This window comes from Stomoxys calcitrans, chromosome 2, assembly GCF_963082655.1.
Source record: "Stomoxys calcitrans chromosome 2, idStoCalc2.1, whole genome shotgun sequence".
NCBI classification, from domain to species: Eukaryota; Metazoa; Arthropoda; class Insecta; order Diptera; family Muscidae; genus Stomoxys; species Stomoxys calcitrans.
Genome location: NC_081553.1, coordinates 226,145,011 through 226,172,502, shown reverse-complemented (window position 1 = coordinate 226,172,502; position 27,492 = coordinate 226,145,011). Strand labels below are relative to the sequence as shown.

The 27,492-nt window shown below is 38.1% G+C and overlaps 2 protein-coding genes across 4 annotated transcripts in view; one reads left to right on the top strand and one right to left on the bottom strand.

Moving 5' to 3' along the window:
* Positions 1-27,492, bottom strand: part of LOC106083493 (neurofibromin) — a 91,143-nt gene that overhangs the window by 46,043 nt on the left and 17,608 nt on the right. The gene's annotated exons all lie outside the window — the stretch shown is intronic.
* LOC106083526 (uncharacterized) lies at positions 850-25,932 on the top strand. Of its 3 annotated transcripts, none has more exons than XM_013246614.2 (5): positions 850-971; positions 21,264-21,645; positions 22,701-22,877; positions 23,025-23,139; positions 24,051-25,932. In XM_013246614.2, the coding sequence occupies exons 2-5, from the start codon at positions 21,519-21,521 to the stop codon at positions 24,214-24,216; spliced, it is 585 nt and encodes a 194-aa protein (XP_013102068.2). In that variant the 5' UTR covers positions 850-971; positions 21,264-21,518; the 3' UTR covers positions 24,217-25,932. The 3 variants fall into 3 exon arrangements, with proteins under 3 accessions (XP_013102068.2, XP_013102077.2, XP_013102084.2); XM_013246623.2 differs by lacking the exon at positions 850-971 and adding an exon at positions 1,309-1,555; XM_013246630.2 differs by lacking the exon at positions 850-971 and adding an exon at positions 9,790-9,850.

Genomic DNA, 27,492 nt, shown 5'->3' with positions numbered 1-27,492 from the left:
CCCATATTATCTATGTTAACAGCGTTAAAAATTCTCAAGACCCGCAAGTCCTTCCCGGGTCCAATTTTCCCCGGAAATATTTTTGCATATTCGTAACGTACTCGTTAATACCCTTTATTTGATACCCATATTGCCTAGGTTTAGGAGGTTCAAAATTCTCAAGGCCCTGTACGTCCTTCATGGGTCCATTTTTTGGATATGTTTTCGCATATTCATAATCTACTTGACAATACCTTTGATTTGACACCCATATTACCAACTTCGAATAACTTCCCCCAAAGGGGGTTTTTTGGCCCCTTTTCCCAAAAAAAATGACTTCTGATTCGTGTTCCTAAGGTCAACCCACATATACAGACCAAATTTCAGCGAAATCGGAGGAGAGCCCTACCCACGACCCCCGCATTTGTAATACGAGCACGCTACAAACTCGGTCTATCGGCGATCTTGTGGGAGCTATATCTAACTCTGAATTTATATAGTCTATTTTCAATCCCCAAAGTAGTGTCTGCAGAAAATATCCAGCGTTTAGCTTCAATCGTTAGAACGCTATCGTCGTTTTGATATACGACTAAAAAAGGGTTACGGAAAACCTTAACAAACTCCTTCCTACAGCCTAGAAAATCTGGTATTATTTGATTTCCTACCTTGCTAGGGCTTTTTGGTGGCAACATTTTAGTACAAAACTGGCAAAGAAGCACCGCCTTTCTCTCGCTTTGCTCTGTCTCTCACACATACACACACCGTCAATGAACACTCACATCTCCCTATGCTTTCTGGCATATCTCGCATACCATTCATTTTACAACTTTAGTAATTTTTCGGCATTTCAAATGAGCGCAGCGCGACGGAATTGAAACTCAAACATAAACGAAAGTTAACGTATCAAGAACAAAAAAAAAACATATATATATAATCAAAAATATATATCTTATTAAAGAAGAAGTGAAAATTTGCCCTTAAATTAATCAAATGTAAATAAAAGCAAAATCTTTTTGAAGTATTTTTTTAAATACCCACTATCTAAAAAGTTAAAAAGCCTAAAGTGTTGGAATTTTTTTTTTAAAGAAGAATACCTACATTTTCAATTTCTATGTGGCCTGAGTAATTGTATTAACTGTGAATTTTACGTGTTTCCTTTCGTTTATTGTGGTGTTTCTTTATTCTTAAAATTCTGTTTCTGCTTCCTTCCCTCTCCAATTTATGTGTGTGAGGGGGGATATTCATTCGTGTTTACTGTTGTGTACGTGTGATATATGTATGAGAACAAGGAATATTGGTAGTCGTTTACAAGTGCACACACAAACAGATACTTGCGAACGCAGCATGTAAAACTTTTGAGGGGGAGGTGGGAAAAACAAAAAAAAAGTTATCGGGGATTGACTGTAAAAACAAACCGAAGTTGTTGATCTTTACGTGTCGGTATTCGTTGGCAGTTGAAGTTGCCTTAGGTTAATGTATGCATGTGTGTATGCATACCAACTCATATTCCCTTTTCGAAGAGGGCCCTAAGGGACATCCTTTTTTTCCAATTTCACATGCATACATGAAGCTTAATGTGAGTATGGTCGTTCTTTCATATGCTCCCCCTCCCACCACACATACCATATACATACATATGTATATGGGAAGACAATATATTTCAGTGTGTTTGGGTGCCAGTGTGTCTTAAATCCACAATTACCGTTGTAAGCATATTCGAACAAGATATTAGCATGTGTGCGTGTAAATATTCTCACTGCGCCATCGACTCCATCGGTAAATGTACATTGCTGCAATACAGCCGCAAGTCCTGTTATCCTCAAAACAAACAAAAAACGAAAACAACGACAGACCAACAACAAAACAAATAGGCCGCTGCGTAGACGACAAACCATTCTCATCATCTTATTCGACCTGTCCCAGCTGTTGTGTGTATGGGCATGTGTGTGTGTGTGTGGGTTGATGATGCGACGCCGTTGTCGTTCTTGTTCGCGGTTTGAAATTATTTTAACCTACTTTTTCGGCAGAGGTTTTTATGGCTTTGGCTCTTTGCTCCTCTCCTTTTAGAACGGTGTAAGTGAGTGAGTGAGTGACTGGTGGAGAAGGGAGTAGGTGGGTGAGTGTGTGTGTGTGTGTGTACTGTGATGGCGTTCATGAGGCATAAGCACGAACGAAAGCACTTTGTTGTACATTTCGAAAGACTATTAACAAACACCTGCAATTAAATGTCAAATATTCATGAGCAAAAGAAACGGATAACCAATGTGCATTTACATCTTAGAAGAAGAAGAAAAGGAACAAGAGAAATACAACTATAGTATTGTGTGCTTATCATACTTACATACAAGCTTACATACTCAAAAACGTGCTACAAAGCCAGACATGAAAACGAATTTTATTTCAAAAGGACTTTGATTAAAAATTTTTGATTAAGATTTGTTTTTAAGATTTAAAGCCCAAAAAGAAAACAGAATTTGTTTTTAAATAGTCAAAATTTTATATTTTGGGTAAAATTGGACGAGGGAATTTTCTAAGAGGGAAAAAGTGAATATCTATAAAGACCCTGGACGAGTAATGTATTGCCTATTAATTTTCTCCTTTCCCGGCACTTTGTACTTTTCGTACTAGATTTGGTGCGTTTTAGGTCACATAAAACGCGAAAAGGTACCATCTAGTGCCAAACGAAGAAAATGCATTAAATGGACGCTTTTGCTAATTTGATTTTTTATTATGAAAATCACAGTTTTGATGATGTTTTCTGCCGCGGGGAGTATTATACAAGTCTATTTCATTTGGCATAAATTTTCCCACAAAAATAACATTAGGGAACAGAAAATACGATTAAAGTTTAAGTTCAATAATCAGGGACAATTTTTTGTCTAACTTGAACCGCGTGCTGCTTTAACCGCTATTACACGGCATATACACCCAAAAACAACGTTTGAGACATTTTTACGAGAAACAAAATACTTTTCTTATAAAGTTTTTATTTTATTGTAACTATGTAACGTTTCGCCTCAACATATCAAACGGTAGGCATAAACGCAGCATTATTGAATGTAACTAACTTTGTTTATAGTAAACCCTTTAGCATCATAGCCTAAGGTAAAAGCATCTTTGTTTTGTTGTACAACCAAAAACTCTTTAATGGCAAAAGTGTTCCGATAGCCGCAAACGATTATTTGTTTACCGGACCAATAATTATTCTCTTGTGCCTCTCCAACTAGAGAGAGGGAGAGGGTGAATATTTAAACTCGGACATTGACAATTCTTTAAAGTTTCGCTATATGTACGTCTAATACAATTTCGCCATTGGTACGTCCAATGACCAAAATCATTAGAGCTTATAATATAATTATGTATCATAACCTGTGTTGCCACTCAAGAAAATTATTTTCTACCAAAATGTAAGAAAAATCCAACCAGACGCGATCAAAACTTACCAAATGTTCTATAAACCAAGAATGCAGAGTATGTTGACCATTTTGTAGTTCCATTTTCAACACATCAAAATAAACATATTTAACCCTATATAGGTATATATCGATGGCTAAATATAAAAAGGCCCCAAATCAATATCTTCCAAATTGGCTTTTTTTGTTTATTGTGAAAGAAAAATGTCGGATGCACCTGGCCTCATTTCAGATGGATACAATTACAAATAACGTCCTCCGAGGCGTCGATCTCATGACACCACCGACAGATGTCATCATTTCTGATGCCAATACGAGACATATGTTTACATAACTTATTATGTCCCGTTATAATTCCGATAACCATACTCAGATGTGCCTTTTCCATTGGCAACAGACTATCTATGTTCGATTTCGAGCGTACGTTCCCCAGAAGCTTTGTTTGTTCACATCTGGATGTTGAATTCCAGCGATTTAACCATGTATCCTTGTAAAGCTTCTAAATTCCATGGAAAATTGTCGATAGTGGTGGGTATACAACCAATATTGAAGCAAGAGCAAGGCTTGCACCCGATGTCGCAAGCATGTCCGCCTTTTCATTTGCTATGACATCCTTATGTCCGGGAACCTAGCAAAAAGCCAGATTCTGATTCCCCTGAAGACAATTTTAGGACCTCTCGACAGCGACCCAAAAGTTTAGACCTTATACTCGTGCCAACTAAAGCCTTCAATGCTTCTTGATAATCCCTGCCGCCCTAGTTATCACAAAGACCTCTGCCTGGAAAATCCTGCAGCCATCACCCATGCCGTTAGAGTCGGTATCCTAATATATAGTCGGCACTCCGCCCCTACTTATAGTCCGTCTGCAGTTCTTTCAATGTGCTGTCCTGTATACAGGTATGGCTAACTGGAGTTGTAATAGTCTAATCAGAGTCCTCTCTAGCGACTCCTTAAAAAAAAATCGATCCGCCGAATTCCCATCATAACCTCTAGGGACCTTGTCGTAGTAGAGTGCATAGCCGGAGTCATGAATCCCAATCCCTTCATCCCTTACCGTCCACCAAACATGACAGCCATACGACAGAACTGGCCTTACTGTCGCCGAGTACAGCTAGTCCATCAACCTAGATCGTAGACCCCACTTACTCCCTGCAAGCTTTTGTGAAGAGTAAACAGCCGCAAAGACCTTCTTTGATTAGAGGCCATTTCGTGAGCAGTTAGGTTAGGTAAAGTTTAAATGGCAATCTGCCATCAGACTCACTTAGACGTTTTCGACCATTGTGATATCACAGGAACAGAAGAAGGAAGATGCCTTCTAATTCCTACCGTTGAATCATCCAGATCGCTTTAAAAAGCCCAATAACTTGCGAATGTTCACATCCGCTTAATCAGGCAGATTCTCAAAGAAATGAGAACCTAATGTGGAACTCCTTCTAACTGCTAGTGCAGCACACACACACAGAAGGTGTTCTATAGCCTCTTCTTCTTCGATGTCCCTACAGCTTCTGCAAAAGTCGTTGGAAAACATGCTGGCATCCTTCAGTCTGCCAGCATGTTTTCCGATTAGACAGTGAGCTGTCATGATGGACACAATGACTGATACATCTGTTCTAGCAGTAGACCTCTTCAAGTCTAGATGAGGCCACATAGTTTTAGAATGCTCGCAGCCCCCTCTTTGTGACCATCTATCATTCGTTGCCCTTCGGGCCTGGTCCTGAAAACTTAGATTACATGTCGCTAGAGGCATATCCACAGATTCCATTGTCCCTGGAGGGTGTAAGGTAGTTCCTAGTCTCGCAAGCTCGTCTGTTTTAGAATTCCTTGGGATATCTCTGTGGTCCGGCGCCCAGAACAGGTGATTTTAAAACTGTTCAGCCATCTCGTTGAGAGATCTGCGACAGTGGAGGGCGGTTTTTATGTTCAGAGATACGTTCTCTAGGGATTTAATGGCTGCCTGGCTGCCTGGCTGTCTGAGAAGATATTTATGCCAATCGTCGTTTTGACATTATATCTTAGCCATTCCACCACTTCCTTAATTGCAAAGATCTCTGCTTGATATACACTGCAGTGGTCGGGTAACCTCTTCGATATGACCAGTTCTAGATCTTTAGAGTACACCCCAAAGCCCACCACCTGGTCGTTTAGTTTGGAACCATCCGTTTAGAAGTCTATGTAACTTCTGTTACCAGAGATATCGTAGCTCCAATCGGTTCTATCATGAATAGTGGTACAGTAATTTTTTATCAAAAAGCGGCTCAGGTAGGGTGTAATCCACACTGCCTGGAACATCGGATATTGTATCAAGGATAACACAGTGTCCGTAGCCGCCGCATAACCAATGAGAAAGCTCCCTTAACCTCAAGGCAGTGATCGCTGCAATTTGGGTAGCAACAATGTCCATAGGCAAAAGATGTAGCATTAAATTCAGTATACCAGATTGTGTCGTCCTTAGTGCGGCTGTGATGCACAAACGAGCCATGGGCATTGGATCTGGTTAAGTATTGGGAGTAGGGGGATTTTTGAAGCGCCGTCCACCAGACCTCAACTCCATATAGCATAATAGGTCTGACAACTGCAGTATATACCCAATGCATGACACGCGGTCTAAATCCCCAACCGCGTCTCATGCATTGGGTATATACTGCAGTTGTCAGTTGTTCGTGAGCATTTAATTACATTGGCAATTAATTGAAGCGAAATTTTTATTGTAATATTTTGCTCATAGAACTCAGTACCACTTCTACGGAATGTCACCAGTTTTTTTTTGTAATGCTTTTTGACAATTGTTCGTGCGAAAAGTCGAGGTCAGTACTAGGCTTTATGCCAAAATTCCTAATGCATCTATACACACACTAGTAACCATGTAAACCTTTTTGTCCTCCCCGATTTATTTTTCTATTCGCATCTGTTGAAAACATTTGCGCAATAATAAAAACAATGAACTGACATGAGCGGAAATATTTCTTAGGTGAATTTCATGGATTTCAAGAAACCATACACTTTGTTGGATTTCCAGTTTAGTTTGTTTGATTGTTTGTATCTCAATTCATTATTTGTTTATATTATTTAAATTAACGACAGTGTTTACAATTCGTTTCTGGAAAATGTCGAACCACATAAAGGGTAAACAATTTGGTGGGAATGAAAATGGAAAAGCGTGTACTTTGATCGGATTTTGTTTACGTTATTGAGAAACGAATAATCATTTCTTAAAAGATTTATGCCGATTACAGACCATGTGCCGCATAACCAAAAAGATCAGTAGAGACTGTCCTGCACAAGCAGGTTCGCATTATGATGCATCAAACACCAGTAGACAATAAATACATCAATCTGTCTTGTTAGAGTACACACAGCGCTCTAATGCTGCCGTTTAACATGGCCTATCGCGGGGGGTTATTGCAAATTTGCCCATGGACATTACATTAAGGATAAGCGGGGAAACTTCTCTAACGTATATCAATAAGTTCTGTTCGAATAAAGTTTAACTTGAAGAAGAGGTTATTAACTTAGACATATTTAGGCTGATCGAATGTCATACTAAGATATTTGTTTTCTGAGTGAAGCCTCGTACTGACTTCCTTCGCACCGAAAATGCCTATTAAATTATAAGCACAGTTGATTGCTGCCCATTTCGAGAGCATTTAATTACATTGGCAATTAATTGAAGCGAAATTTGTATTGACGCAGCGACATGTCGCTACTATTTTGCTTTGCTCATAGAACTCAGTAAAACTTCTACGGAATGTGTTCGCATTTTCTTTGCGACCATTTTTATAACGCGTTTTGACAGTTGTTGGGCCCGAAAGTGGAAGTCAGTAATAGGCTTAAGGCGAATAAGCTAAAACATGTGCAATAAAACAATTAAAACCATTTACTCCTAGTGTAATATGAATGTAAGATTGAGTTAATACTAAAATGTCATGTAATTATGTTTAAAACAAGTTCTTTGAATAACTTTTTAAAATCGAAAAACACCACCTCCAAGATTTCAAGCAAATCAAGTTAAAATTGCGCCCTCCAGAGGCTCAAAAATTTAAACTGGTCAGTTTATATGGCAGCTATATCCGGTTATATACCGATTTAGACCATACTTGGAACAGTTGTTGGAAGTCATACCAAAACGTCATATGCAAAATTGCAACCACATTGAAAAAGAATTGCGTCCTCTAGAAGAGGAAAAGGTCTAATCGGGAGATCGGTTTATATGGCGGCTATATCAGGATATGGACTGATTTAGACCATACTTGATACAGTTGTTGGAAGTCAAAATAAAACACTTCATGTAAAATCGGCCAAATCGGTTAAGAACTGCGCCCTCTAAATGCTCAAGAAGTCAATACCCAAGATCGGTTTATATAACGGCTATATCAGGGTATGAACCGATTTGAACCATACTTATAAAAGTTGTTGGAAGTCATAACGAAACATGCCATGCGAAATTTCAACGAAATCGAATAGGAATTACGCCCTATAGAGGCTCAAGAAGTCTAATCGGGAGATCGGTTTATTTGGCGGCTATATCAGATTTTGGACTGATTTAGACTTCACTTGACACAGTTTTTAGGAGTCATACCAGAACACTGCGTGCAAAATTGTAACCCCATCAGTTGATAATTGCGCACGGTAAACGCTCAAGAACTTAAGACCCAAGATCGGTTTATATGGCAGCTATATCTGTTTATCAACCGATTTAAACCATAATTGACACAGTTGTTGGAAATAATACCAGAACACTACGGGCAAAATTGTAGCCCCATTGGATGTGAATTGTCATGTTGGAAGTCATAACGAAACACGTCATGCGAAATTTCAACAAAATCGAATAGGAATTACGACCTCTAGAGGCTCAAGTCTAATCGGGAGATCGGTTTATATGGCGGCTATATCATGTTATCGACTGATTTAGGCTATACTTGACACAGTTGTTAGGAGTCATACCAGAACACTTTATGCAAAATTTCAACCAAATCGGATGAGAAATCCTATAGAAGCTCAAGAAGTAAGGGCACAATATCGGTTTATATGGCAGCTATATCAAAACATGATCCGATTTTGCCCATTTACAATCCCAACTGACTTAAACTAAAAAAGCATTTGTGCCAAATTTCAAGAACCTAGCTTTACTCCTTCAAACTTTAGCATGTTTTAGATAGGCTAGATCGACTTAAAATGTCATGACGATCAAGAATAAATATACTTTATGGGGTCTGAGGCGCATATTTCGAGGTGTTAGAAAAGGAATGACGAATTAGTATACCCCCCCCCCCCATCCTATGGTGGAGGGTATAACAATTATGATATTTAGCTAAAGTATTTTGCAACAATTTCGAAAGCTGAAGAGAACACTCTGCTTAAGTTTTCTGCTATTTGCGGCATTTTTCATTTAACACATTGTGTCATTCTTAATGTACATGGAGCCTTTCCACTTTTGGAGTTCGTTTAGTTTTTAATACAAAAGAATTGTACAATGAACAATCTGGGTTCATATTAGGATTCACTAATAGAAGGTTAGGTCACTTGCGAAAACATAAAGTGGATAGGCCCCATGAACATCATAAAGAATGTCTGCGATTGAAAATGTCATCAAATAGAAGAAAACGTAAACAAAGAATGATTGTAAAAAGTGAACAAGTTAACACCCTCAATGCCAAGAACTGCCAAAAATTAAAAAAAATGATATCGGCTGATCGCTTGGCTTAACCTTATTCAGGAATGTTGCCAACTTTTATTTAAAAAAACTTTTGACATTAAAATTTCATCACACCCAGCACGCTGGACTTATGTTTATCACGATTATAGGTAGTTAAGCCTTTTTTGCACATTTCCATTTTGCCATGAATATTCCATAAAAGAACATGGACAAACTTCTTACATATCAATGAATGCTGTCCGATTCAAGTTTAAGCTCATTAATAACGGCCCTCCTTTAAAAGCCGAGTCTGAACGGCGTGCTGCAGTTCAACACCTCTTTGTAGAGAAGTTTTTACATGGCATACTACCTCAAAAATGTCGCCAGCATTAGGTGGGGATAACCATCGCTGAAAACTTGCTGATGGTTTCGCCAGGATTCTAACTTTTGCGCTACGGTGGCCTCTTTTAAGGCTTTATTGTTGACAACTGAAGTTCAAAGACAATCTTTTTTTTATCAAATATACATAAGTGTCATTATACCAACTACACATTTTATATACACCCTTTTTCTATGAACAAGTACGAAAGGTATAGTACAGCACCTCACACACAAAACAGCAATGAGCAAAATTTTATGGCAGAGAGTACTTCAGTGTGGTTTTTCTTAGTGGTGTATACAAAGTGTCTATTCATGTTTCAGACTTTTGATTATTGACTCAGCAAGGCGCGACCGATTTTTTTATAAACAAAAAATTCACAATTGATTTCAAAGTATTTATATTTACTTTGCCAACACTAACAATGATTGTTCTGTGATTCACTTGGTAAGAAGAAAATGCAAAGCAGATGCCAGACGGTCGTATTTATAATAGTTTTCTTTACTTGCGAATTGATTGCCATTCCAATGTTTGGATTGGGTGAAAGGGTGAATAGTCATCAATTTTAATAAGTATTTATGTATTGATAAATGATAACAATATCAAGCCAAAATATGCTATGACAAACAAGTAAAAAGTCGTTAAGTTCGGCCGGGCCGAATGACCCTATGACCCTAAATCGGAGGATCGGTCTATATGGCAGCTATATTCAAATCTGAACCGATCTGGGTCATATTGGCGGAGGATGTCGAAGGGCCTAAGACAACTCACTGTCCTAAATTTCAGAAAAATCGGATAATAAATGCGTGTTTTATGGGCCTAAGACCCTAAATCGGAGGATCGGTTTATATGACAGCTATATCCAAATCTGAACCGATCTGAGCCATATTGATGGAGGATGTCGAAGGGCCTAAGACAACTCACTGTCCCAAATTTCAGCAAAATTGGATAATAATTGTGGCTTTTATGGGCCTAAGACCCTAAATCGGCGGATCGGTCTATATGGGGGCTATATGAAGATATAGTCCGATATAGCCCATCTTCGAACTTAACGTGCTTATGGACAAAAAAAGATTCTGTGCAAAGTTTCAGCTCAATATCTCTATTTTTGAAGACTGTAGCGTGATTTCAACAGACAGAGGGACGGACATGGGTAGATCGTCTTAGATTTTTACGCTGATCAGGAATATATATATACTTTTTAGGTTTGGAAATGAAAATTTCGATGTATTGCAAACGGAATGACAAAATAAATATACCCCCATCCTTCGGTGGTGGGTATAAAACCAATAAAATTGGCGATGAACTCAAGCATCATTGGAGTACAGAACATTCCCCAATTTGGAAAAGAAGAAATAAAACAAAGGGAGGTGAGTAGGGTTTGTAAAGGGTGATTTTTTAGCTATAATCTTTTTGGCAACACTAATTAAAGCAGCTCACGCCCGTTTCGTGTTTTGTTTCACTGTCAAACTTCTTCAGTTTGGTCTAAAATTAACCATGAATCGTCTTACAAAAGATCGCCTAGATCGTGAGATTCAACGTCTTAAGATTGTTTTTTGTGGAGCATTTATTTGGGAGATACCGGCCAAAATGTTGGAAAGAGTATGCCAAAATTGGACTAAGCCGATGGACTATTTGAGGCGCAGTCATGGTCAACATTTGCATGAAATAATCTTCAAACATTAAATTCCTATAGCTCATAAAAAATCACCCTATACTTCGAAATTTTGTGCGAACATAAGTAGCACGGAATTCCGAACTTAAAATTTTCTTTTTAGAGGTTAGTTTATAGTGTTTAGAGCGCACAACAAGCCGATTACTGGCATAGGCACCCTCTTTTCAATCTAACCTAACCTTATAGAGGTTTCTTTTGTAAGCGAATTTAATAACAATTATATATTGCGTAAAATACATTTGTTTGCTAAGTGTACGAGTTTCGCTTGGAGCTATTGTACTTGCAATATCTTTGCATGTTCATAGTTGAGTAATCTGGTCGACTCCCCTTCTTCCTAATTAGCCACAATAGATATCCTGTTTCAAAACCCAACATCCATCCGAAGGTTACATTTTATTTATCTGTATATTATTACCTACTTTGGAGCTTAATCAATAATTTTTATCCTTTATGTTGAGAAGATGGATGGATGTATGGGTGTTTTAGTTACACATCTCAAATATGCGTTAAGGACAAATGGGTGTATAACAAATGTGTTGGGTGTGTCAAACACGCTGTTTGCGTGTGTGCTTGCATGCTTGTGTATCCTGTAGGTACTTCAAGTTAATATTCTCATAGACAAAACACATCAAATATGATGGCAATTTTCTTTTATTCTTTGTCGTTCTCTCCCTCCTTCTTCTGTTTTTCTCAAAGATTCCTTTTTACTACAATTTGTACCAATTTAATCCTTTGTAGGAAAATTACACTAATAAGGATTAACGGTAACCCCGGTGTTTTGTGGGGACAATATATGGACGGATGGTTTCACCTTCTTCTTCTTCTACTCCCATCCACTCATGTTGGTGTCTTTGAGTCCTTTGTTATTAATGGAATTCATTAATAACTGATAACTCAAAGGATCCCAGGGACAGTGATATGTGGGTATAAAAGTTTCGAGGATAGTGATGATGTTAGCAGGCTTGGTATACAACCACGAATGATAGAAAATAAAAACTTTTCTGTTAGAGTGGGTGATGCCTAGGACATAACCCGGATTCATCAAAAAAGGTTACATAAATTTTTTTTAATTTTTTGCAGTACTCGTCTTTAAGGATTTTTTTCTTGAGCTTCTAAAGGCCGCAATTCTTATCCGATTTGCCTGCAATTTTGGTTATAACATTGATAAATGACTTGCAACTAAGTATGGTTTAAATCATTCCATAACCTGATATAGCCGCCATATAAACCGACCTCCCGATTAGACGTCTTGAGCTTCTAGAGGTCGTAATTCTTATCCAATTTGGTTGAAATTTTGCATACATCGTTTTGGTATGACTTTCAACAAATGTATGGTCTAAATCTGTTGATAACCTGATATGGCTGCCATATAAACCGATCTCCCAAATTGACACTCTCAGACATTGGAGGACGCATTTTTTACTCGATTTGCCTGAAATTTTGGAGGTTGAATTTTTCGATGACTTCTAGGTAAATGATAAATATGGTCCATATCGGTCAATAATTTGATGTAGCTCATATATTTATTGAAAAAGTCTTTCAGAGAACTTGACAAATGCGATCCATGGTGGAGGGTATATAAGATTCGGCCCGGCGGAACCTAGAACGCTTTTACTTGTTTTTATCTTCTTTATCGCATATTCTCTGCATATTTTCTGCAAACGTACAAACACGCGCGCACACAAATTTCTTTGTTTGTGTTGGTAAAATGTCGATCAGCTTGAAAACAAGATGGCGATTTCACCATATGGTTTTTATGTTGTTGTACAATTAAGACAACCTTTAAATAATTCAGCCATGGATTACATCTAGCTTTTACTTCATCGAGCATGCATGTAGACATATGTCGATAAAAAAAAGTACAATACATATGAGAGTAAATGGTGATTAGAGTGCGCTCTATTCGTTTTTGACGTACATAAGACAAGTCTTATGAATACAAAAAATGACAGCTCATATGACAAGTCTTATCGTCGCTTAAGAAAACGTAAACAAAGCATGGATGTAAAAACGTAAACAAAGAATTAATGCATTCAGTGGCAAGTACTACCAAAAATGTATGACAGCTTATTTTTTCCACAACCTTAAGCTGGGTATTCTGTTGAGCTTATCCAGCGGAATGCTGTCACACATCATATAAAAAACCATAGTGGCAACCCTTGAAACCTTTGCCGGCATCTTTTTTGTTATCATACCCACCACCAACATAAGGACCATACAACAGGTTCAGAGAACATGTTGTCCTGACATAGGCGGAGCGATGAGGACCACCCCCGCCAGGGCACTGGAGACTATTCCAAATATCCGACCTATTGACATACAGATTAAATGTGAGGCAGCCACTGCGGCTATGAGACTTAAGGCAATGGGAGAATGGCTTGAGGATGGGAGCAGCTCATACCATCGCGGTACAATCGAGGCGACGATAGGAAACCTGCAAGGAAGGGAAGAGATTTCTGATCGGATACCTGAGATGAACCTTGAAGTCGAGTGGCGGTGAAGGCTAGAGGACTACCGTCAATAAACTTGGGTAACCCGAAGCCTTTCGGGCCGACGCAGTCCGAGTTAAGGAAGTGGGCGACGAATGCGCATGCAACATTGTGGAACAGTGAAACGGTCGGTATTATGGCGAAAATCCTATGGGGGGATCCAGATCGTGAGAAGACGATGAAAGGAAGCAAGAAGGAGATCAGTATAGCTATTGGTATTATAACGGAAATCATAGGACTACGTACGTACACTTAGGTACAATCGGTACGACAAGTGATAGCATGTGTAGGGCATGCGGGGAAGAAGATGGGACGTTGGAGCAATTCCTTTGTCATTGCCCGGCTTTCGAGTCTAACAGATACCGACACTTAGGTGGAGACACAATACCAGGCATGAACCAACTTAGGGCAGTGGTATTGAAAACAATTAAAAATTTTGTAAGTAGCACAAAATTCTGAACTGTCAAACTTCTGGACACTTCTCAATTGAAATTCTAGTTTTTATATGCATTATCATGTATAGCAGCCACAAGATCAAATGATTTATGATTATAAACGTGTAAATTATAAATTAAAACAACTAAAATGTGGAAAAGTAACAAAATAAAAAAAATTAAAATTCAAACCAAGCATTTGACGTTCTAGTGGGATTTGGATACAACTCTGGAGTTGAACAATTTCATCAGCAGGGCAAGTGAACCAACCTTCTTAAATCAACCATGAGTGCGAATATGCTAATGGTTTGGTCAGGATGCACTTATAAGGCGATATCATGGGAGCGGCTGAGTATTTTTTTTTCTTATTTTTTTTTGATTTTGCAATAACTCTAAATGTCAAATACTTGTTAACACAGTTGTGATTTCGTTTTATAAAATCTTAAAACGAAGTTTTATTTGATTCGATATTAAGCCTAGTACTGGCTTCGACTTTTCGCTCGAACAACTGTTAAAACACATTATAAAAAATGGTAACGAAGAGAAGAAACAAAGTTCTTTCAGCAAAATACAAGCGACATGTCGCTGCGCTAATACAAATTTCGCTTCTATTGATTGCAAATGTAATTAGATGCTCACAAACTGGGTCCATAGCTGTTTCATAGTTGTTGCTTTCGATGAGTGGCTTTGCTCGACTTTTGCTTGTATTATGTCGTCCAATAGAAAGCGGCATATTTCGGTACCAATTCAAAGACAATTTTCGTGTGAATGAAGTTAGTACTAGGCTTTAAACATCAAAAATGTGTTATAAGGATGCAAATACAAATATTAAGTACATTTGAAGAGGATAAGTTGTAAAACGAAGTTTATTTCTTAAACCATTTTGAGTCAAGGTTGTTACCATGACATAATTAACAGGTAGTGTATCGTAAACAGCTGAGTACAATTTTTTCTCGCGAAGTGCACTATCTGTCAATGAGTTTTGGTTGTGTGTGTGTATTATAGTTAAGAACCAAAATACACACAAACAACGAAAAATGGCGCGAAACAATAACATACACAAAATCAGAGTTGCACTAATCACTGATTTTGATAGATAGTGCACTCAAAATTGTGTTGTTGGGTACCTGCCACTGAATATAGCTTGGTTGTTACCAATCAAGGTAGTTTCGTTGCGGGTAGATTTTTATTGTTATGCTAATGACACTACCTCTTAATTGTCCCATGGGTATGGTTTAATTAAGGTGCCATCACACTACATGTTCTTGTCTTATGTCATGTCAAATTTTGCCTTGTTAAAGTTGCTCACATAGTGTGAAATGAATGAAAATAATACATGAATGTTACTTTTCAAAATAGCACTGTTATTTTTTTTCGAAAAAATGATGAATCGTATGTAAATTGCCAATTTTGACAAACATAATGAAATACCAAAACATGAAAAGTGACGTGTCATAACACAAGAACATGTAGTGTGATGGAGCCCTTAGGAACTAGGATTGAGTTTAAATTAGATTTTTTGCACTATTGCAAATGGAATACCCTCATATCATCTGGTTTGATACATATAACAAAAAACATTCTCTATAATACCTATTTGCAAGTCATCGAAACATTTGCTCTACTACCACAAAAGCCCTCCTTTATGGGGTGTACCCACATTATTAAGAATAAAAGCACAGAAAGAAATGCTTATATCATAGAATGATGAGTATAATAGAATCCGCATACAAGTACCCTTCAGACTAACTGACAATTTTGCCAGAACAATTAACAAGACATAAGCCATTACAGTTATTGTATTAGAGAATGTCATTCGTTTATGCCACCATTTGTTATGTCTTTTTGTTGCTTTGTATTTTATGGTAATCTCAAATGTCATTCTCAGATCGTCTGAACTGGCCTTAATTGGTTTCATGTAGTACGCCGCTTCTGCTCCTTCTGTTAGCAGAGGCAGCAAAATTCTCCACCTGCTCCTCCTAATTTCCTAACTGCTTATGCCATTTCGTTTAATTAGAAAATCTCATTTTGAAGGTGTTTATGTTAATGTGTGTGTGTGTGTATGACTGTGCGTCTCGGTTAATGTAACGTAAGCGTGCGTGCGTGCGTATCGTTGTGGCGCTGTTACCTGTGCTTGACGACGTTTTAATCCAATTCGTAAAGGTGCTTAACAGACAAGGATGATGACGATGATGATGATGATGAAGAAGGAAAGCAGGAAAGCGTGTGCGCTTATTACAATCATATTAAAAACTTTTCCCATTAAATTTAAATGTATTTGGCATTTTAGATAGACTTCAAACAAAAAAATTAAAAAAGGAAGAGATGAGCAAATGACATCAAAGTAGATTTAAGAGAGTTTTCCCTAAAGCAGAGATACAAAAGATAAGGCTGTAATAAATTGTTGGCATGTTTTAAAAGTAATTAGCTGGAGAAGTCCCATAAAAAATAAAAAAGGGTTATTCAAAAAAAAAAAAAAAAATGTCGAGACGATCAAAATTAAGGTATACTGTGATTTTTAAGAAGGATAAGTCAATTAATTGTTGATAAAATTAAATTGTACTTGAATCTTAAGGGGTGATTGGGATATTCAAAGAAAAACATAGCACAAAATTGATGAATGCAAGCCAAAAAGTGGGACGAGTCCAATAAGCTCCCAATTTAAGGTGAAGACCAAATTGACAAAGTTCGAAAATGTACTTGGTGGAAGATTTGGACAGAATGTTTTGGATTGTCCAGGCATAGAAGACACTGATGACAATCTCGATGGGATAAAAACTGCAATAGAGGAAATCAGCAGAAGAAAAGCCCTAGATGACCGGGGAAATACGCAACATTGTGAAGAAGGTTTGCAAACTTTATAATGAGATACGCCGTAAAAGAGCGGTCATTTACTGAGGCGTGTATTATACACAACCAAAGAATAAACAGGACGGTAAAGTGCAACCCCCGGAAGCTTTTCTGCGAACAGGTCGATGACCAAGATGATAAATTTTCTCTCAAAAACCCATGTACAAACTGAGACGTTAGTAGATGACATCGGAGTATAGGCCTAAAAAGAATGAGAAACGTCGCGTTGAAAAATGCAACTCTGCAACCAAATGTTAAAAAAGCAACTCACAAAAGTTAAAAAAGGTTTTACTTTCACACACAAAAACACTACTTCACGTAAGGCAACATAAAATGACTATCAATTTCAAGCGTCAAAGTTGAACATTTTTTAACTTTTCAGCAATGTTTTTGGGGAATTTGTGTGCAGAGTTGCATTATTGCAACGCGACGCTCAAAACCAATGCTCTGCTCCACGCGCTTATTCTGTTTTGGCCTTCAAAGCGGAGACATTTTAAGGCTTTTTGCACAAAGTGCTAAGGTACACACGCAGACATTGGAATTTAAGAACGATGAGGTTAATCAAGGGATCATCATTACGGATATTATAGCAAAGGAAGCCTTGAGGATCATTCAACTGTTTAAGTAATCAGAATCTAAAGCAAATTATCCGGAATTACTTCAGAAGAAGACGGATTACGTGGTGCTCCCTCAAGCCACTATATTAAGAATCACTTAAGAGCGTGCCTAGAACTCACATATACTCCGAAGACTGGCAGGAGGCATGGGTAGTCTTATTCATATTCATTCGGTTGATACCACCCTGCACGAAATTATGCATAAAATAGAAGCATCCTTCTATGTCAAGATGCACACCAAGATCCGCTAAATAAGGTAGGCAGGCACAATATTTTTTTGAACAAGATGACATCCATCGAGGATGTCGTATAAAAAGGTGTATACCCACCACCACAGAACGGGGGTATACTAATCTAGTCATTCCGTTTGTAAAACCTCGAAATATTGATCTGCATGGGGTCGCAGATCAATATTTCGAAAGTAAATATATTCTTGATCGTCTCGACATTCTGCGTCGATCTTTCCATGTCCGTGCGTCCGACTATTGAAATCATGATAGCGGTGGAACGAAAAAAGCTGGCCATTTGAAATTTTGCACAGATACTGCTTTCTGATGTAGGTAGTTGGGGAATGTAAATGGACCATATCAGTTCAGATTTGGATATAACCCCCATATAAACCGATCCTACGATTTGACTTCTTGTGCCCCTAGAAGCCTCAATTTTCATCCGATTTGTCTGAAATTTGGGACAAAATCTTTTGTTATGACTTCCAACATTCATGCTGAGTATGATCCATATCGGCCTATAAACAGATATAAACCTCATATAAACCGATCCCGGATTTGACTTCGTGAGCCCAAAGAAGCCCCAATTTTCATTCGATTTGGCTGAAATTTGTGACAAAATCATGTGTTAGACTTCCAACATCTATGCCGAGTATGTTCCAAATCGACCTATAAACGGATATAAACCCCATATAAACCGATCCCCGAATTTGACTTCTTGAGCCTAAAGCAGCCTCAATTTTTATCCGATTTAGCTGAAATTTGGAACAAAGTCTTGAATTCTGTCTTTCAACATCCATGCCAAGTATGATCCGAATCGGTTTATAAACAGTTACAGCCCCATATAATCCGATTGAATGTTTTCCACACGAATAGCAGAATGTATATCGTGTTGTGTGGATGTTTTGGTGGCAATCCTGTTTTGACTCAGTCTTGTCATTTTGGGTTATGCCGCCTGATTTTTGATCGTTCTGAATGAGGTGTGACTGCGGGATGTTGCATCACTTGCATCTTGCATCATCCCACTAGGTGACCTATTACGGAACGGTTTGGAGTTCAACTGGAAGAAGTTGGACTACGTGGTCCTTAAAGTGGTACCATAGGAGTCAAGAGTCCCTGAAACTTCGGTTCCAGCCTGGCTATGGTGAGGCCCTAGTTGAGAGCAACGTGGAGTCTGTGGTTTAGACCTAAAATTGCAGGAAGGGCATTTCGATGCTCGGTGTGTTGAATGTTATCAACCGAGTGTCTTGACCTATAGATCGGAGGGAGTTTTAGATGATGCTCCGCTTCTAACCAAGCGGAAGATCACGTCCAAACAACTTGCGGTAGAATTGGTACTCATGTTTCAGTCATGTATTGGGGAGTTCGTAGACGCATTATATTCACCCGGGGTTAAGAGCCCTGCAGGATTAAACTAACAGGGCAAGTGCCTGCATAAAACACCACTAGGACTTATCTGTCAGGCTGAATGTCCGACTGTCTGTAGGTCTCACCGTCTGTCTATCCGTCCAACAGTCTGTCTGTCAGTATATGCGTCCGTCCGTCTATCTGTCTTTTCGCCTTTCTGTTTGTCTGTCCGCCCGTCCTCCCTCTGTCTGTTTGTCCGCTCGTCTGTCCGTCCATCCGTTTGTCAGTAAAGATAGACTGACAAACGATATCTGTCTGTTTGTCCGTTAGTCTGTCTGTTCATCTGTCTGTTTTATTTATCTCTCTACATGTCCGTTTGACTGTCTTTTCGTTTGCCTATCTGTCTGTCTATACGTCTGCCTGCCTTTCCGTCCATCTATCCGTCGAAAGCAGATTGATTTAATTATTATCCGATTAGGCTGAAATTTTGCATTTGGTGCTTTTTACGACTAACAGCCCTATGGGAGAAGTTTGCCCCTGTTTCTTAAGGGAATCTTCATGGGAAAATGAGCATTTGCAACAGTCATACCGTCTACATCGGTCCATAACCCTTGTATAGATCCTTTGGAGGGCCAATTATATCCGATTTGGCTGAAATTATGTAGCGATTTCCAATATCCCCGAAATGTATGACCACAACTTGATATCGCTCCCATATAAACCGATCTCCCTACTAAACCTCTTAAGACTCTAGAAGGTACAAAACTTGATATAACTTTTGTTAAAAGCCTCTAGAGGGCGCACTTATTATTGGATTTGGCTGATATTTTGTTTTGCCTTCTAACAGCCATGACAAGTACGGTTCATATTCGTCGATTATGGAGGGTATATAAGATTCGGCCCGGCCGAAAAAACGTAGCATATAGAATCTTTGGTTATGGGTATATGCAGTGGTTGGTATAGGGTATTTTATGAAAGGCATCGCTCGACTTAAGCCTTTCCTTACTATTACTAGTTCTTGTCTGGAACTGCTGGCCACTATAGTTTCCTTATTACAAAAATAGTTTAATATTTTTGAAGGATTTTACGAGCTCTATCTTAAAAACAATGAATCAACCCGATCGGCCCATAAATGAGTTTTTGGCAAGCAATTCAATATTGTACATGCTCGAGGTGACCTACTTCCAAGCCTCATGGATCACCCTCTGGATCCCCTAGGATTCCCAAATTATGCATAGTTATTGGAAAACATTCAACATTGACTATGAAAAGTTTCGTGTACATATCTTTAACCGTTCAAAAGTTACCCACTATTTTCTAAGATTTTTCGATTTGGCAACACTGTGAGTTAGAACATTTCCTATTTAAATTAGACCTCACAACAATCCGTTTAATGGGCCAGATGTGAAGGGTGATTTTTTAGCTATTATCTTTTTGGCAACACTGGTTTAAACAGCTCACACACGTTTCGTGTTTTATTTCACTTTCAAACATCTTCAGTTTGGTCTATAATTTAACCATGAATCGTCTTTCAAACGAACAACGCTGTAAATTATTGAATTTTATTATCAAAATGCGTGCTCTTTTAAGAAAGTCCATCGTGTTCAAATTGTGTTCAGCGACGAAGCTCATTTTTGGCTCAATGGATACGTAAATAAGCAGGATTTTTGAGTTTGGAATGAAGATCAGCCAGAAGCATTGCAAGAGCTACCAATGCATCCAGAAAAAGTCCCAATTCGGTGCGGTTTATGGGCTGGTGGCATCATTAGACCGTACTTCTTCTAAGATGATGCGATGCGTGAATGGTGAGCGCTATCGTGAGATGATATGCAAGAGCTTGACTTGCATGACATATGGATTTAACAAGACGGTGCCACTTGCCACACAGCACGCTTTCGGGACCTGCCAATTGGCCGCTAAATGGTGCGATTTAACGCCTTTAGAGTATTTTTTGTGGGGCTATGTTAAAGCTCATGTCTATACAGAGAAGCCCGCTTCAATTGACGCATTGGAAGACGACATTGAAGCATTTATTTAGAATGATGATTCTGTTCATAACAGGAGGTTTTTACAAAAAACTTTTTTTAAATAGATTTTATTTTAAAAAATATAGATTTTATTTTAAAAAAATTTTGTTTTAAAAATATTTATTTTAAAATTATTTACTAAAAACATGTTTATAAGTTATTTATTTTAATTTAAAAATTTCTCTTTCTTACAGATTAAATCTTCAGACCATGTCCTCAACGTGAGATAAACTCATAGCTAGAATGAATCAAAGATGCGCTTCAAGTCGCCGTCGGACGATGGAGCATCGTTGAAAAGTCTCGAGCTTATTAGAGAGCCGTTGCATATGCGTTCAAAACATTAGTCTTTAGCATTTCATCAAATCAGACATATCTTCCAAGCATTCATTGTGCATACCGTTAAGAGAGAACCACCACCCCACCCACATATATTTGCAAATTGTGTTACCATGATGGCAGCTCCTTGTTTGAGGAGCTGTAACTACAACAACAAAACGATGCCTTTTAAAATGTGCCCTTTGGCCATATGGGGCTTACTATCATTCATCATTGTACTGATGACATTGGTAACAAGTGGTAAGTGGATAAGAGAAGGGGATATTCCATAACAAGTTGGACAGTTAAAGAAAATAGATTTTTAACTGCCAGATTTATGTAAAGCATACATTTTGGAATATTTTTGGTACATTTTTTATTTAAATATGCTCAAGTTCAACATCATTAAATTGCAACATCTTAATGTAACGATATGCTGTTACAGCTTTTTTGACTATTTTGTAGTTACTAGAATGAGTGAATTGATTCACTCAAAATATATTCATTAACAGGTAGTGGCAGTTGCCCAACAACAAAATATTGAGTGCACTATCTGTCAAAATCAATGATTCGATTATTAGCAGGTTATTAGTTGTGTGTGCTGTTGTTCCTTACTATAATACACGCACACAACCAAAACTCGTTGACAGATAGTGCACTTCGCGAGAAAAAATTTTACTCAGCTGTTTACGGTACACTACCTGGTAGTTATGTCATGAACTCACTCAAGCATCTGCTATGTTTTATTTTAGTCCCATCCAGCACAAGTTACATGTTCTAAATAGAGTTTCTGTGCAACGCTGTACTGGATAATAATCGATAGCATGCGATAACAGAAAATAATAATCGATCAGTGGCGATTTACACTATAAAAACTAAAATAAAAGCCATTTGAGTAAATCGGCTGATTGTTGTTTAACACATAAGGGCTTATTTAAATATTCTCTTCTTATAAAATCTGGCATTCTAAATTGAATATCCAGGATTCACTAATAGAAAGTTAGATCACATGCAAAAACATAAAGTGTATAGGCCCCATGAACATCATTAGGGATGCCAAATCTGCCAATCGATATAGGAGAAAATGTAAACAAAAAATGAATGTAAAAAAAACAAGTTGACATCCTCAATGCTAAGCACTACCAAAAATTAAACAAAAAAGTTATGTCGGCTGATCGCTTGGCTTACCATTATTCAGTGAACCCTGTTGAATATCAGAGAGAAAGAATATGCATCAAATCTAGAGTTTCCAGTTGGTTATGGAATTCCCCCTATTTTAACCATTTTTCATTTTTGTTTCAACATCTTCATTTCAGTTCAAAGTATTGACTGCTTCAAGTGTGTTTCGAAAAATGGCGCCAACAAAGCCTGTGATGATCCTTTTCACAACAATTATTCCACAGCCATATTGGAATCTCCATGCATGGGTGGGCGGAAAGGCCGTAATGGTTTGTTTCCCGCAACGGCATGCATTAAAATCGCAGGATACTATGGTGAGTGTAGTGGTAGTACACAGAACATGCAGGACACGTTGTCAAAAGTATCCTGTCTGTGTGTGAGTTGGAGTGTATCAAACAGCATTGGTTAACAACCATCGTTTTTTTGCATTGTTTTTTTTTTTTTTGTTGTTTCGCTTTCAGATGACACTGGTGAAACTATCACCGTAAGAGGCTGTGCCCTGGACAGTGGCACCTTAACCACTGACACGGAAATCATACGCATGTCACACTGTGGTAAATTCTACTATGATGACAGGTAATATAAATGATGTCATTTACGATATGACCAATGTATATTTATGAGTGAACACACAAATGGGTTTATAGCGAATTGAAGTTAAGGAAAAACATTAGGGTGGGGAGTAAAAGAAAATTTTTAAGTAGAGAAATGAAACAATTAAAAATGGTGATGGATACCCACCTCCACATTTTGTACAAATGCGGTGAAAATGAATCATTTAAGAACCCATAGCAGCTTCACAGATCACAGATATGGTCAGATCTGGATCAAACTTGGTAGGGATGTCCTGGAGTCTAAAAAATTTCGGCGATATTAGGCAATAAATACGCTTTTATGCAGAAAGAAAAAGGAAATGGAAAGACGTGAGTGTGAGCGATTTGTGCCCGCAAATTCTACCAAAGAATTAAACATCAAACCGATGGCTTTGTTGCAGGCACATCCTCCTGCAGAGAGGATATGGAAAGAACATTTTACCCAACTGCTAGTGGGCGTTGGCGGCGAAGAGGATACCGCAGAACCAATCATTGATGATGATATGGAATGTTTACCTCCTAGTCAGACTGAGGTCTAAGCAGCAGTGACCCGACTAAGAACAACAAGGCAGCAGGACCCGACGGATTACCCGCTGAACTATTTAAGACGGGAGGCGACACGCTGATAAGGAGTATGCGTCAGCTTATATCATCAGCATATACAACAAAAATTAAGAAATTTTAAAACAGATCAAAAATACCAAAATAAAAAATATGTCCACGAAAATTTCTTGCAAATAAAATTTGTATGAGTAATTTCTTTAAATTTTCACCAAAAGTTTCCATGAAAACCAAAAGTCAACAACTTTTTTCTTAACAATTTTCTACAAAAACCAAATTTCAAATCTTAACACTTGCTCAATGCCTTTTCTTCTTCTTTTATTACCCATACAGATATGTACATGGCTGCCTGCAAAGCTGTAGTGATGCAGATGCCTGTAACAGTGCCACATCACAACATCATTATCATCGTCAGCACATATCGTTAGGAAGAGTGAAAAATTTGTTGATATCATTAGCTCTGCTGGCAATAAATCACTGTCTCTTTGCTACAAGGTAGCATTATTATAGTGGGCTCTAGACAGCAGCAACAACAACAACAACAAATACCCATCATCACCATCAACACCATCGTTCGGGTGGTAGTCGCCGTCGTCGTCGTCGTCATCATAGTCGTCGTTGTCTTCATAGTTCTCTTATAGGAATAGTAAAGAAAAACGATATAGCCCTAAAGCATGGCTGAGCAACATAGCAAGCGATACAACAAAAACATAATAAGAATTTATTTATGTATAAAGCCATATATGCAAACAACACCACACGCATTCACACACACACATACATTCATATACCCTGGCAATACACTTTTTCCCATACCCAAGTAGTTTTGAGCAAAAACACACTACATGCAACCCAAGCTTTGGCTTGTGGGAAACCCAAGACAAACTATAGGAAACGCACACACACACATACACTCACAGTGGCAAAGGTACAACTTGAGAGAAAGAGAGAGAGAGAGAGAGAGCGAGTATGATGTTGTTAACAAGAAATCAACGGAAACGGTAACATGAAACAAAATGAAAAATCGAAAAACAAAAAGATTGCACATATTTCACTTGTCGCACCCAAAATAAAAACATTGGCCCCATGCAACCCCAGCCCTAACTCGTTCACCCACTCATCGTATTTCTTGGTTTGATGATTTATTGTAGTTTTAAATGTTAGTAGAGAGTTCAAAAACTCGGATTTTGTTTAACCGATTTCTGAAAATCATTTTGTTTTAATTGGAAAGTTTGGACAAAAAAATTATTTAAATTTGTTTAAAATATTTCTTTATAATTTTTTTATTTATCATACTTTTTAAATTTAGTCTTTGTTAAATTATTAACAGAATTTTTTCGATTGTCATTTTTTTAGAAAATTTTATCGAAACTTAATGTACAGGGGGTGGTGTGGACCCACATGATCATGGTCCCGAAAGTGGGTATGAATTTCGTGCTTTACTCCCAAATACCTTTCATCTGAACCCCGTATGCCATGACGGGCCAATATGTATGTCCGATTAAGCGGTGTTTTCGGTGGTCCCCCAGATAATTAGCCCTGAAAATAAATATCAGAATAATACTCTACTCTCAAATACCATTTATTTAAACCCCATATTGGTTTAAGGGGAGTTATTGCCCAAAAATTGGTTATCAACTTCGTTTTCTAATCTCAAATACCTCTTGAGCCACATATTGACCTTTAGCCACATATTGCCATTGTCGGTAAATTTTTACACTTTGGAGGTTGTTTTGGGGAAGGGGCGGTGCCCCAAATACATGGTCCCATATTTGTATATCAGAAGGGGTAGACCCCCAGAAAATTGATACCGAAAATGGGTATCAATTTCGTATTCTACTCCCCAATACCTTTCATTTAAGCCCCACAATGTCATGGTCGGTAAATATGTCTAAGTTAGAGGTGATTTGGGGAGTGAGGTGGTTCCCCAAAAACTTAGACCTGAAAATATGTCAGCATCGTGCTCTGCTCTCAAATATCATTTATTTAAACCCCATATTGCCATTGGTCTCACAATAAGATATCAAATTCGTTTTCTAATCTCACATACCTTTCATTTAAACCCCTTATTGGAGAAGTCAGCAAATATGTCCGGTTTGAGGTATGGGCCTTAAAACTGTCTATATCGAGCTCCACTCTCTTTAAGACCCAAATTGTTATGGTGAGCAAATACGTCCTACTTGGGGGTTTTTATGGGGGTGGGACATCACCCAGATAGTTGGTCCTGAATGTTGACTTCAGTTTCGTGGTCTACTCCCAAATACCTCTCATGTCGGCCCCATATAGGTATACATGTTCTATTTGGGGGATGGGATGGCCACTCAGTGACTTGTTCCTTAAAGTATATATCAGACTCGTGTTCTTATTTGAGCCCTATATTGTAATGGTCAGCAAATACGTCATATTTGGGTTGTGTTATGGGTGTGATGTGATCCCATAGACACTTTTTTCGGAATATTGATATCAAATCCAGGCTTTACTCCCAATGACCTTTCATTTAAGCCCCATATTGCTTTGGTCATAAATTTGTTTCCTTTGGGGGTGTTTTTGGGGAAGGGCGGCCCCCAAACTCTTAGTCCCACATTTGGATATCCGATTCGCATTCTACTGGCAAATACCTTTCATTTGAGTCACATATTGCCATGGTCGCTAAAAATGTCTGATTTAGGGGTGTTTTGGGGGTTGGGGTGGTCCCCCAAACACATGGTCCGAAATTGGATTTCAGATACGTTTTCTAATCATAAATACTTTTCATTTGAGTCCCATATTGTCAAGATTGGTATTTATATATGTTTGGTAGGTTTTGGGTGGGGCTGCCCCTTAGGTACCTCATCCGAACTTTCGATGCCAATTTTTTTAAGGTTACTTAAAGAGAGCACATAAAATTTCGCTTAAATCGCACCAACCATCTCCGAGATCTGGTGTTTCTGAAAATTAGGGTAGGGGGAGGGTACTCCCCCCCTCCCTCCCCCCGTTTCATATATCACCGCGGGATTATTTTGCAGCATCTGTGCACCAGCTGTGAAAATTTCAAGAACATCGGTTCAGCAGTTTTTGAAACTTTAAGGAGCGCACAAACAAACACAAATTTATGTTTTTATATAAGATTTTGTCCAAATTTAAAAAAAAATCATTTTTATAGGAAATTTTAAGTTTAGTTTTTAATTTTTTTTTTTCCAAAATTATTAATTTTTTTTTTAATTTGTCCTTTCATAAAAAAGTATCCCTATACCATCCGTTCTGATAACACTATTTGTTACTTTCAATTAAAGCGCCCTGTATGCAACTCAAGCTGAATTTTCAGTAGCAAAGACATGGTGACAAAAAACTATGCATTCGTTTGACCAATCTGCCACACATTTTTTGCTGATAAAGTACCCAATTATCAAAATTAAGCCTTATTTTGTAGAAATAAAACCATTACGTGGTGCAAAAAATAATCAAAGCAATAGTTTTTTTGCAATGAAACCAAAACAAATATCCAATGCTTTCAATGTCACCCTGTAACACAAAGCAAATAGAAAATTTCGCTTAGGTTATGTCAATAGGTCTGTTCGCGTACCTTTTCAGTAAAAATTTGCAGGAGAGTAAGTACAGCCTTTACTCTCTTTTGCTATTTATTTGGACTAAACAGCTGGTTTTTATAAAACAGCTTTTGATGCTGCAAATTTCTGCTGGGAAAACATCTCCAGTAGAAATTTGGCATCGCTCAATTACCAAGCTCGCACGCTCTTACGCATTCTCCCGCTCTCTTCTGCTGGCACACGACGTACGT